The 13,918-nt window shown below is 35.5% G+C and overlaps 1 protein-coding gene across 11 annotated transcripts in view; it reads left to right on the plus strand.

The window, feature by feature from the left end:
* Positions 1-13,918, plus strand: part of TRDN (triadin) — a 303,786-nt gene that overhangs the window by 75,551 nt on the left and 214,317 nt on the right. For all 11 annotated transcript variants that reach the window (XM_074368416.1, XM_074368418.1, XM_074368414.1 and 8 more), the window contains exons 5-6: positions 2,506-2,565; positions 11,745-11,804. In XM_074368416.1, the coding sequence (XP_074224517.1) occupies positions 2,506-2,565; positions 11,745-11,804 (120 nt within the window). The remainder of the gene's footprint in view (positions 1-2,505; positions 2,566-11,744; positions 11,805-13,918) is intronic.

Below are 13,918 nucleotides of genomic sequence, written 5' to 3' on the forward strand. Positions count from 1 at the left end.
GCACATTTGAAGACCACTCTAATTCTTTGACATTTTACTTACTTCATCAGGCTGAGTTATACAAGGCACTCCATAGCTTCTGTTGGGTTAAATAGGAGGGAGGAAGCAGAATGGTACTGGCAGGGAAGAATTTTGTGTTTGTTTTTTCAAGTCACTTGTAGATTTAAGATGAACAGAGGGTTTTAAAAAAAGTCATTTGCCCACCCCTAGGACTAGTACTGTCCTAGTACTGTCCAAAAGTAATATAATTTGAGCTACCTATGTAATTTAAAATTTGGTAGTAGCCACATTAAAAAAAGTAAAAAGAAAAATATGAAATTAATTTTAATATGTCTTATTTAACCCATTGTATCAGTCAAGGCTCAATCAAAGAAGCAGAATCAGTAGGAGATTATGCAGCTATGTTTATACTATATCTGTATATTAAGACATTTATGACAAGGAATTGGTCTATGTGATTATGAGGACTGGCTAATTAGCAAATCAGAAGCTATAGGACAAACAGGAAGTGAAGATCACAGGCAAGCTTGAGCACATGAGTGTGGACCAAAGCTGTTGTCCACACAGAGCATTTCCTCCCTCTCCTGGGAAACTTCAAGCCTGTTTTTAAGCACTTCCAATGGAATCGGACAAGCCCATCCAGATGATTCAGAATCATCTGACTTAAAATCAATTGACCAGGGATTTTTAATTACATCTGCAAACTACCTGTACAGCAACTTCTAGATTAGTGTTCATTTGAATGACTTGGGACAGTAGCCTAGCCAAGCTGACACATAAATAAAGCCATCACACTCAATATGTCCAAAATAATGTCATTCCAATATGTAATTCATATAAAAATCATTCATGAAACACTTTACATCCTTTTTATATTAAGTCTTCATAATCAATCATGTACTTACACTTATAAGCACATCTCAATTTGAACTAAACTCATATTGCATCCTTTATATGTACACATGTCTAGTGGCCACTGCATTGGACACTATAGCTCTAGACAGTGACAAAAAGTGACTGGGCTGTTTATTTTGTATCTTTAGAACAGTTCTAAGGATACAAGTTCTCAACAGGGGTCATTAGACAATGTCTAAAGACATTTTTTATAGTCATGACTGGAGATAGGGATGGGGCTACAAGCACCTAACAGGTAGAGGCCAGGGATGCTGCAGAATACCCTACAGTGCACAGAGTAGTCCCACTCCAACTCCAAATAATGATTTTCCCAATCCAAAAAATCACTAATTCTAAGATGAGAAATGATGCTTTGGAGCAGAATTTGGAGACGCAGCAAGGAGATTAAAAAAATAATAATAATGCAAGAAGCTGGAAGACAGATGTTTCCTATGCCCTTTGGAAATCTTTCTTTATACTTTGAAGACTTTTTCTTCAAAAATATAATTGAATTTCTTAACTCTTTTGTATCTCCCTGGCCATTTTCAAGGTCATGGATAGGATAAGGGTAGAAGAGTGGTCTTGTAAATAGTATGGCTGATTGATGGGGAAAGTGAGGGGAGGAAATCTTCACAAATGTGATTATCTCTTTAACTGGTAAATGAAAGTCAGTAACTCTCTTTTCTGAAGATATTTGGGATTTTCCTATAGTTGGTCTTGATTTTAGACTTCTTGAAAAATTATAAAAATGCAAATTCAAATGGAGAATTTAGAATGTGTACAATAATTAGTACCATCTCAGACCATCTGTGGAATAAAGTTGTGATAAATAAATAAGTAAACCTCATTAGCATTTTTCTAAGAAAAACCATGGTATTTAAGATTAAGTCACTTTTCAGAGGTAGTAATCATATTTGTAAACTCTAATCTCAGATTTACTTCTATCCAAATTAACTGCAGATTCAGAATTAACTTCATTTTCTACGCCTTGGCAATGTATGTATACTGAAGCTGGCAGCAAATTGAATATATTTGTTAAAACCTGATATTTAGGAAAAAAATGTAACAACTAACTTATTCTATGAAATGTCTGCATGCAGTAATTATTGGTGAAATGCAACGCCAAATTCTGGTTATAAACACAGCTTAGAGTTAATACTTCTGAGATATATTTCCTATTAGATAGTTGTTACAGTTCATTTCACAAATTCTTAATTTAATATGTAAAAGCTAAATCTTCCTAAATCTAGATGACATTTTTACTAAGGAGTCTTAATTTGTATTGAGGGTAATTGAAATAAAACATAATTATAATTTGTGATCAGTTTTAGCACTAAAAATGGTGACAACATATCTCTATTAAATGTAAGTTTTTAAGCTTTTTCAAATAATTCTAATTTTGAGGTAACACTTTTTTCCTAGTTTCAATAAATGAGGGATTTATGTGGCAATATGTTATAAAGATGCTTTCCTTTTAGACACCTATAAGTTTGTTGGATAGAATAATTTAGACTTCACGGTAGAATTATAACATTTAAGTTACAGCTATGATTTATATTTTGCACATTTTCAAGAAGAGTTTTTAAAGATAAATTCCATTTTTTCCCCTAGAAATACAAAAAGAAAAGACTGAAAAGAAAGGGAAACCTGAAAGGAAAATACAACCTAAAGGTAAGTGTTGAATTTTGTCTTTATTCTTATTTTTTTTAGGATGTATACTTTGCATATTTATATAGGAGAAAAGAAAGTTTCCATATTTAGTGTTCCTTTGTTTGAATTTTTGATGTTGTCTAAATACGTACATTTACTTTTTAGTTAACTTCAGACATAAATATATAGTATTTAATTATTGGAATCAAAGTAACTTCAAAATGTGTGACAGTCTAAGTTATTTACAACTGGTTTTTGCTTATTAAGACAATACTGCAAACATATTTTTTGACTTATTAGCAAACATTTTTCCTTCTTTAATAAGTGAATATAATAAATCAGAGTTCACTTTTTTTTAACCCTGAATTTTTCTAAGCCATGCAATGCCTTTAAAATCTTTAGTGTAGAAATACAGTCATGATACTACTCACTGAAGCCTGTGATGGCCCCAGAGCTTACTTCTACAGCTTCCAGGGGGAGATGGACAATGACTATGTGATGATTAATCTCCCTTTCAATTAAACTGAATCTAGTAACTGAATCTTGCATTAAAGGCGTATTAATAATAGCCAGCATTGACTTGATCATCTTACAACCATCATTTTTCTAGCAGTGGACCCGATAGTCATAAGACTTTAAAGAAACGTATAGGAAATAAAAACATCCAAAGGGATATATCTCTAAATATGCTCTTTCCCCAGTGGTCAGTCTCATATGATACTGGGTGAGTTGGGGCAGGAATAAAAATCTCATTATTACTATTTGTGTGATACAGATTGAAAAAGAAATAATTTTCCTGTGATAAAAGTTGAATGTTGTCTAGTATTTAGATTATGTCAAAACTGGACTAATACAAAATTACCTGCTGTAAATATCAAAGTTGCAAGTAGTGGTTTCAAATAATAGAAATTCTAATTAACCTGAAACTATACCAATATGTAAATCTACATTAAAATGCCATTTAACATATCTATTTCACATACTTCCTTTCTGTGAAGAGCTCAGATCATTCTGCAGTTATTATGTCTTGAATCCCAAAGTGTGAATCAGTTCCAGGTTGGTCAACTAATCCTTACACAACCAGAAACAATGAAGTTTACTCAACTGAAACCTATTTATAGTGGTACTTAGGGAACTAATGTCTTCTCACTGCTCCCTTTCCCTTTTTGTTTTGTAATTCCTTTGGTCAGGGAAATTGAACACAGCTCTTGGGTATGGATTGACTAAGCTAGCTGTGATTGAACTGGTTATGTGATTCTGTCTGCTGGAGGTTAAACAGAAACTCATCTGGTTCCACGTGATTGGGGTTTCTGCTGTTTTATCTTGCAGACTGCACTGCTAATTTAACAGCAGTGCTGCTGGAGTGGATGTGGCGATGCAGATGGTACCATTTGCATTTTGGACCTGACTCTATTAGAATCCCGCTGTTAAAGACTTTGAGCAGTGGGCTGTAGAGTGGGTTTATTAAACTAGCAAGTCTTGCATAATTAAAACAGTGAATTTGGCTGAAGTTTAAAATAAATTTCGCAAGGTCTGGGCTAGAGATTAGTATTACCTGAATATATTTCTTGAACAGATCAAATATATTTTAGGAAAGTGAATGTTCCTCAAAAAGAGAAAATGGAGCTTCAGCTGTTCAACTGTGAAGTGGACTTCAGAGACAGTTTCTCTTTTTCCACAATTTTTTTTTTGTGTGTGTGTGTATGTGAATAAGAACAAAAGATTTCATTTTACTGTTTAGTTTCCTTATCCAGGTAGAATAGAATAATGGTTGTTTTTTTTCCCAAGTAGTTCAGTGAAAATAAATGTAGTTTTATAACCCTTCATACGTCCAGATAAATATGTTTTCAGTATGCCCCATTCCGTGTCAGTGGTGGTTATGTATGATGGATAATTAAGAATTTTAATTGTTATCAAAGCATTTTGAACTCTTATGAGAAAAGATACAATATATCCAAGGTAATAGTAGTCTGCAACGATTATAGACAAGCCAGCAAATTTCTGAGTCTGAAGAGATCTATTATGCAGAAGCTGGTGTATTCCAGGAGGAGATAAAATATTTGATAATGATAGAAGCTAGATCTTACCCTATTATCTCTATTTTTTTCTGGAAGGCTACATCTTGATGATTTACTCATCAACTAGAATACAGAAAACCACAGAATATGTAGTCCCAGAGGATATACATCTCCAAAATAATCCCCTATAGGTATGCTAATTCATTTTTGAAGTATCAAAGAACAAATGAGTTTCAATTCCAACTCTTTTTCATAGAAAATTAGGCATTTATTGTATTCATCCATATTACCTAGCAGGTTTTAATTCATGAGGACAAGATAACTGATATTCCTATTTGTTCTTTATTTTGTCTGATGGTTTTCATTAGAGCAAAATGCAATAGTTCCATGGAACCAAAGAGTAAGCCCTTTAATGGGAACGAGTACTTATTTTGGATTTAAGGTATCAGTTCTGACATGTTAGTTAATGTTATGTTTGAATTAACCTTGTTTTTTTTCCTACATCAAAGAAGAAATTATTTATTTTATAAATATGATCAGAGTAATGTATATACTTGTGACCTTATATTGAATTAATATAGTAACACCATTCTCTGTCTCTGTGGTCACAATGCCTTCTCTTCTGTCTTCAAATCTCCCTCTGCCTCCCTATTATAAGTATACGTAGAAGTGCATTTAGGACCCACTTGGATAATGCAAGACAAACCTCCAATCTCAAGATTCATGACTTAATCATATCGCAAAGTCTTGCTTTGCTGTATATTACAACATTTACCGATGCCAGAGATTAGGTTGTGAACATATGTGAGGGGGCATTATTTCAACTACCTCACTGAGCTGCTCTTTAACACAAGTGCAAGCCAGTCAGACTGCAGGGAGACTGATGGCTAATTACAAAATATAAGTATTTAAAGGTAGGAACTACAGAATGGCAAAGTTTGCCAAATTTACTGTAGCACCATTGCCATAAACATCTTTCTAAATTTTCACACATCAGCACAGCAAAAGTAAGATGTAAAATTATTACTGTAAGGAAATGCAGGGGATTCGATATTAGGGGGAACATTTAAGATTTCATCATTTAGGCGACAAGAACTGGTCAGAATAATCCTATTACTTTTGGTTTATCCCTTAGTTTGGGATCTGGGTGTGCACTCTGGAACCTAGGATGGAAGCCATCACAGAGGTCAGGGGTCAGTCCCCAAGGAACCAGGTGGGAACTTGGCTAAAAGAGCACAAGAGAAGCCCAGTGATTAGTATTAGGATTAGTTTCCTAGAGTTGCTGTAACAAAGTACCAGAAACTGGGTGACTTAAAGTAACAGGAATGGATTGTCTCATAGTTATTACAGAGGCTCGACATCCAAAGTCAAGGTTTCAAGAAGACTGGTTCCTTTGGAGGGCTGTGAGGCAGAGTCTGTTCCAGGCTTTTCCCAGCTTTGGGGGGTTTACTGGTATTCATCAGCTTGTAGCTGCATCACTCTGGTCTCTGTCCTCAGCCCCTAGTGCTGTTCTCCATGTCTCTGTCTCTTCTTGCTGTGTGCATTTGTCTCTGTGTCCAAATCTCTCCTCTTCATAAGGACACCAGTTACCTTGGTTTAGGACCTATCCTAGTGACCTCATTTTTAACGTGATTACCACTGTGAACACCTTATTTCCATATAAGGTCACATTCTGAGGCACTGGAGTTTAGGACTTCGGCATATCTCTTCGAGGTCACAATTAAATCCATGACGGCATCACATGCACAAAGTCAGGGGAACATTTTTTAAAAGGGTTAATAGAGACCAGTCATCCTGCTTGACTGGTTTAGGATTGTTTCTGAGAAACAAATTATAGGACTGAAGTCATAGGCTGGCAAGGGATTTGGCTGAAGATGCTGCTTAAAAGCCAAAGTGGACGGGACAGTGAAATGGATCTAAATATCCTGGAGCTCTTTATGAAAATGCTCTCTAAGCTCACAGATTAATTTAGTCAGCCTGTATTGTATAAACGTACTCTTGCCTTCTCTCAGCTGTACTTAATTGACTCCTTAAAGTACAAAATGCATTTTCTTTTCCTCTTTGGCTGCTGTGAAAGATAAACCTGGACAATGAGAACAGAAGGCCCTCCGGGAAGCTATGCGTCTCCTCCTCCCCCGTGATTGTTCACTGGTGAGGAAGTGATCGCGGTTCTGACTACGGCCGTGCAGCCGCAGGCGAAGGGGAAATTACCCGTACAATTAAATCAGATTTGAGTGTAAAACAAATCATTTAGACTGAAAAAAATCTATTTGGGGATTGAAAGCATATGTATCAGATGGGCTTCGTAACTTTAGGTAATTTGCCTAATCTTCACTTTTATACATAAACAAATAAAATTTTATTATGAAAAAGAAGTGTCTGCATTATTGTAGGATAGATTGTAGATAACATGCTTGGAGAATACAGTCAGCCCATTTTGTCTCATAAGAACAAGTTTATCGTCTGCACAGGACCAGGGATGGAGAAGGCAGCATGACCTTGGGGAAGGGGTACTAGTTCAGCAATCTAATAATTATATCCTTTTGTACTAACCATGGACGCTTATGAGGCTGTATTTTCTTGTCTATGGACAAAGAAGTTCAGGCTAACTGATCTCTTAGGTTCCTACCAGCTCTAAAATTATGTGCTGATATTAAAATAAAAATGATAAATCCTTCCTTTAAGAAGAATGAATAATACAATCTTTGAGAAATTTCTCTTCTCAAGAATGCTTTTCTACTGAGTTCATCATTATCATTTAAAGTGTTTAGATCATTTTGTCTTAGGACAGAATGGAAATTTGACAAGCTAAAATTACAAAGAAGAAAGAAAGAAAGAAAGGGACGAAGGAAGGAAAGAAGGAAGGAAGGAAGGAAGGAAGGGTTACACATACAAAGACATACACTAACCAGGAGTACATCTGGCATTTTTGTTTAATGGTGGCTAAAGCGGAATTTTTTGAAACGGTTTTAAAATAAATGTGTGTCTTGCTCTGTCATAAAAAACGACGAATTGAAACATGGATGCATATGAGTTTTATGAAGTTGTTTAAAGCGTTGACCTATCTAAAATTTATAGACCGCTTCAGGCTAACACCTCCCACAACAGAAGTACCAGAAATCTGAGACCTGGGGAAAGTAATTCAAAATAAAACCAGTGAAACCTGTGCTCCCCAAAGTCTTTTATAACACAAAGGGGTAATGGTTACTTGCTTGTCTGTGTGAGTACTTTGGATTTAGGCATGCAAGATTAGTCCTGTCCAATATCTCTGAAGTCAGGAATGTGGTCCAGAGTTTGGTTAATTAAATTTTCTTGCTAACCATCAAATTGAAGAATATAGTAGCTTATACAAATCAGGACTTTAAAACTTGGGATGCCAAAACTTTTGATTTTTGAACTAAGAGCAGAGAGATCAGCAAAGGATTCTGGCAACCTGGCCCTGAATGCCTGCTGCTTCCCCTAGGGGAGTGTTTTGCCCGTTAAGAACCCAGGGTCAGGCGCCCTGTGAGCTCTGATAGGCTTCAGAAAAGGACACAGAGCTTGCCTGGAGGGTTGCCAGGGCCAAGAACTGGAAAAGCACAGAGCACAGCTGGCAGAGTCCTGGAGAGGGAACATATGGGGAGGGTGAGAGACGCGCTTTGGAGTTGAGTTGAGCTGAATGTTCTGGTCAGGGAAAGGTCAGAGTCTGGGCAAGTGCAGGAACAGCAGGGCCATGCCAACTCAGATGCCAAACATCAGGGCCATTCCAACTGGTGTATCCCATTTGTTTTTAATTATCAGCGTGCCGAAGGGACTTTTGTTTCTTGTAAATAAGGATGACAAACAAATTAAGCTCTAGCAGGTGCACCAAGCTTATTTTGTCCTGAGCTAAAACTGTCCTAGCTAAGATGTAACTTGCCAAACAGAGCTGGTGACAGAGGAAGGTATTTTTTTCTTCTTTCGTATGAGAACTTCTGTGGGTTCCAAGTAAAGAGATGCATGAGTAAATGCAGTTGTTGCTGCAATTTTTTTAAATTTTAGAGTGATTATTAAGGCAGTTATTGATAGTTGCATTTTTTTGATAAAAGCAATTTCAAAACTTGGTGTTTGGGCTCAGTCTTGCCAAAGTTTGGAGTTTCCATCCAAGAAGCTTCAGGGACCATCTGCCATTTTGAACAGCTCCCTAGAGCACGTGGTTCCAGCTGCTTCACTAAGCAGTGTTATGGTCTATTTCTGAGGCGGGCAATAAAATTCCAGCATACTGGACTGTGTCTGTAAATCAAAACTTACATTGCGAGGAACAGGGTTTTTCCCCAGGGTACCAGAAACAAGGCATTAATATGCTAATTTGAGTCTGAATTCAGCCCCCTTGCTCTTTTGATTTTGTATCAATTTTCCCGTTTATGCTCATGCACACATCAATTGGAAAATCCTTTAGTGGAAGGGACAAGCAGCTGTCCGAGGTGGCTGAGGTCTGGTCCTCCATGGAGGCAGAAACACAGATTAGGTTTTCTCCTGGGGGTCTTGCCAATCAGGGTTCTGAAAACACAGCTTATCTCATGCAAACTTCCTTTCCCCTAGAGAAACTTTAAAATGGGCTTTGTTTTTGCCAAGATTTTCTTTTGGTTTTCAGCTTAATTAATAGTGATCCAAAGGAACCAAAATAAGCTATTTGTGGTCATATGTGAGTGCTGGAATTCTCCTCTAATTTTGTGAACTTTTTATACTGAACTTAGTGACTTAGAAACACCCAAAAGAGCCATTGAATGTCGAAAGGAAAAATAATGTCCAGATGATCTCTGTTTTTTTTTTTTTTTCCTTCTGTTTCTCACTGGGATTCAATTATTTAAGAAATTTTAACAAATTGCAAAAATTTTAAATGGCTGGAAGCAAGCAGTGCATATTATATTTATACTACATCATCAATAAGTAGAATTGTACTAGAGGATGAAAACAGCTCTTCTTATAATATTTTAGAATTTCACTTGTTCAAGAATATCTATTAACATGGATGGACCTAGAGATAACCATATTAAGTGAAGTAAGTCAGACAGAGAAAGACAACTATCATATGATATCACTTATATGTGGAATCTAAAAAAAAAAAATACAAATTCCGTTTACAGACTGAAAACAGACTCACAGACATAGGAAACAAACTGTGGTTACCAAAGGGGAAAGGGTGGGGAAGGGAAGATTAGGGATTGAGGATTAACAGACACACATTGCTATATATAAAATAGATAAACACCAAGTACCTACTGTGTAGCACAGGGAACTATATTCAATTTCTTCTAATAACATATAATGGAAAAGAATCTGAAAAGAATGTATGTATGTGTATGTATGTGTATAACTGAATCACTTTGTTGTACACTTGAAACTAACATTGTAAATCCACTAAACTTCAATAAAACATTTTTTTTAAAAAAAGAATAATCTATGAAGTGTCCACTATGTGACAGACACCATGTGATGAGCCAGGATACAGAAATAAAATAATACGGGATAGCCCGTAAAAGAGAGTTTACCTACTGGGGAGTCAGATTTATGAACAGCTGCTATATTGTTACTTAACTGATAAAATAGAATTATGCACATGGTGCAGCTGGCATAGGGAATAAGTAGAAATCAAAGAGCACTTCGTAGAGGAAGAGGTGTTTGAGCCAGGGCGGAAAGAGTGCAGGGAATAGAGGAAACGTGGGTGTGGGACTTCTAGGTGGAGGGCACAAGCAGGCAAGGGTACAAGGCATTAGGAGGGCCCATGGTGCGTTTATGGAGAGCCAAGCATTTGTTGTAACTGGAATATAAAGTTCAAAGAGAAATGCCTAGTAGATAAGATTGGATTGATAAGCAAATGTCAGATCACTAGAACAATAAAATATTTTTATATTTGATATAGTGCCTACCATGTGACAGATAATCATGCTAAGCAATGAGAGAGATATTAATACTGGTATCAGGTCAACGGTATAATCAGATTTTCATGTTAGGAGGCTATTCTGAGACTCAGAGAATAATCTAACTCTAAGGGTTCAACACACTATTCGGGATATTATTGTAATAATATTTATAATAATAATATGCCCAAGAAGGACATCATAGTCCAACTTTTGAAATGATCTCTTTCCCCTTTCTCCTTCTCATTCCCTTACTAGGTTAATTTCTTCTCATCTTTCACATCCTTAAGTGTCATTTCTACCAACAGACCTTCCCCAAGCACACAGACTAGATTAGGTCTTGCTTTTTATACACTGACACACCACCCTGAATATTTTCTTCACAGCAATTATTCTAGCAGCATAATTACCTGTGTAATTATTCCTGTAGCATCCATCATCCATTAGCTTGTTGACCTCATGATAACAGGGATAAAGTCTGTCTTGCCTAGCCAAGTCTTTAGCACACAGCAGGTGCTCTTTCTATATTTTTGTGTAAATGATAGGTAGGGAATGTAATATTGGATAAAAGAAGATGGGTAAGAGGAATATTAAAAAGGCAGGATTGAAGAAGCTTGGCAAATGAACAAAAATGAAAAATAAAAGATGAATCTTGGATGAGTCCCAAGCTCCCAGCTTGGATAATCGGAGGCACTATTAATAAGAGTTATAATTAAATTGTGGGGAAGATGATGACTTAAATTTGAGCCCTACTATATTAATTAATTGAATCATAGCTCATATTGAATTAAGTTTTGTTTTCTTTGAAAGGATTTGGTGTCATACTAGTCTCATCCCAGTATATTTTAAACACTTCTAGCGTGAGCTTATTCTGTAGAAGATTAACATATGCTATCTTCATTGAGTATTCTTTGCTTCAGGTTCAGATTATCTCTGTATTTTCGCCCTTATATTTCTGGTGTTCCTCTAGTACTGAACTGGGCTTCTTTGGCATATAGCATGATACTTTTTTTTTAAATTTCCAATTCATTAAATTAAAGTTAAAGATTTAAAAAAGCTGAGGGGTATTCTTTGCAATAATCAGACAGTTTTGGTAAGACTTTTTCCTTGGATATGAAGTTAAAAAATAGAAATTGAAAATATATATAATTAACATTTAAACCTCTAAGTATGTAAAACCCCATGCCAGTTAAAGAAAGATTTCCAAAGGCAGTAGATATTTTTAACATCAGAGACTGCTGTGCAATCGTCTCATCATTTATTCGTTTCATTAAAGTGAAAAATATTGTTTGTTTCTTTCCAGTTACACACAGAGAAAAAGAAAAAGACAAAGAAAAAGTAAAAGAAAAACCTGAAAAAAAAGGTATGGGATTATTCTTACTGCTGTTTTTTACATGCTGGTCCCTCCCTGTTCGACCTGTCTTCTTTATGTCAGATTTTAGATGACCAGATATTTATTTTTTTTAGTTATGTTATGTTAATTTTCCTTAGAATTGAATGGGTCAAGAACAGTTTCTAAGTTGAAGGAAGTAAAACGCTTAAAGACTCTCTTGTAACTCTGTTACCGATTTCCTTTCTACAAATGTATCAATTTTTCCCCTGGCAGTTTTGAGACTGCTTTAGCCAACAATGAGGATATTATTTCAGAAAATAATTGCCAATTTGATAGGTAAGAAAGTGTACTTCATTGTTTTAACCTGCATTGTTTGGTTACCTATTAGATTGGACTTTTAAAATTTTCACTTTCTTTGGTTTTTATTTATTTCCTGAGAATAGGCAACACAACTCACTGTTTAACTCATGAAGGTGCCTTGTGAAAAGCTTCTTTCTGCTTTGTTCCCACCCTCTCATCCTGTTCCATCTAAACCTCCCCCCACACACAGTAAATCACTTCTATGAGCTTTATGTGCATCTTTTTATAACTTCACTTTGTATTTATAAGACAGTACACATTATTGTTTCTCCCTATGTCTACACAAAATTCAACAGATCTTATATTCTGGCTTTATAATGTAACAATATACCCTAGAGATCTTGCTATATCAGTAAATAGATATTTCCCTCATTCTTTTTAAAAAGCTGCATAGTACTTAAGTGGAGATATTTTCTTTCACTGTATCTTTTCATTGCTTGTTATTTGTAGATTGAAGGATTTAAATATAATTTATAGTTTTTTATGTTTATTTCCTGTGTAACTGTTCACACTCACTGCCCATTTTGCCTGATGATATGTGTCATTTGGGTATACGTCACTTTTACAAATACATTTCTCAGTTTTGTAGTTAATGTAAGAGTTTCTGTCTATGTAAATAGGCATGTGCGTGCATATATGTGATATGCATGTGTGTGTCTACATTCTTTAGTTTTTAATATGGCTACGTATATTGATATTTTATTTTGGTATTTTTGCTCTTGAGTCTTCATCCAAAGACTAATTCAAGAACTACTGATGTTTCTTCAAGCTTAAAATATTAGTTCCCTATTTCACATTTAAATTTATTCATCAAGAATCCATTTTAATGTATGATAAACAAAATTCTAATTTAATTTTTTACTCTTGTTTTAGAATGGATCATGTCTAGAATATCTAGGCTAGATCTCAGCTGACTTATGTGTCCACAATGCACATAGCCTACTGAGCTCTCTTACTTTGTGAAACATTCTGTTTAGCTAGAGTGTTTTACAAAGCTTAGGAATCAGATTGGTTGAAACATGCTTCATTCTTCTTTATTCTAAACTCACATATGAAGATTTGAATTAAATAGTTGTTCTTTTATTAATGTTTACTTTCTGATAATAGTCATGAACTTCAATACAGCCATCTTCTCTGTTCTAGAAACAGGTGTCCATTTCCCACCTGCTATTGACTTATATGGAATTGTTGGCATCAGGTTCAGTGTAACTCTGACTAAATGCAATAATCTCATATTTCTTGTGATTTTTTTCAACCTTTGCAGTAACTGAATACTTCTTGTTAAAAAATAATTAAGAGTTTCTTGTTCCTAAAGTATAAACTTGCAGGAAGTTTGTCCAAATTGAAAAGCAGAAACAAAATGCTTGTGTCCTTTTGTTAGTGCATACTAATTAAAGGAGTTTGCTTTTTATAAATTATTATACTATAGCCCGATGACCTTGAGTATACCGTGTCCTGCTTAGCTTGGCGTAGTGCTCCTTCAGCTAACGTTGTCCAGGCTGTCACTCAGAACCCCAAAGGGTGGTGGGGATGACTGGGTGGCAGGCTGAGAGGTGGAAAGGCTGAAACCCTGGAGGAGAAGGCACCTGTTCTCTCAATAACTCTGCAGCTGCCAAGTCTTCAGCTGGACATTATACTCTAAGCTTTCTACAAGGCTTGTATCATCTCCAAAATTCTGGGGAAATCATTCATAGACTATATTTTTAAAAAATAATGTAAGATACATATTTTAAGCACTTTTTCCCCTTTTATAATACAAGTAAAGCTGATGGACATTCATATTC

The sequence above is a fragment of the Camelus bactrianus genome, chromosome 8, assembly GCF_048773025.1.
Source record: "Camelus bactrianus isolate YW-2024 breed Bactrian camel chromosome 8, ASM4877302v1, whole genome shotgun sequence".
In the NCBI taxonomy this organism is placed as follows: domain Eukaryota; kingdom Metazoa; phylum Chordata; class Mammalia; order Artiodactyla; family Camelidae; genus Camelus; species Camelus bactrianus.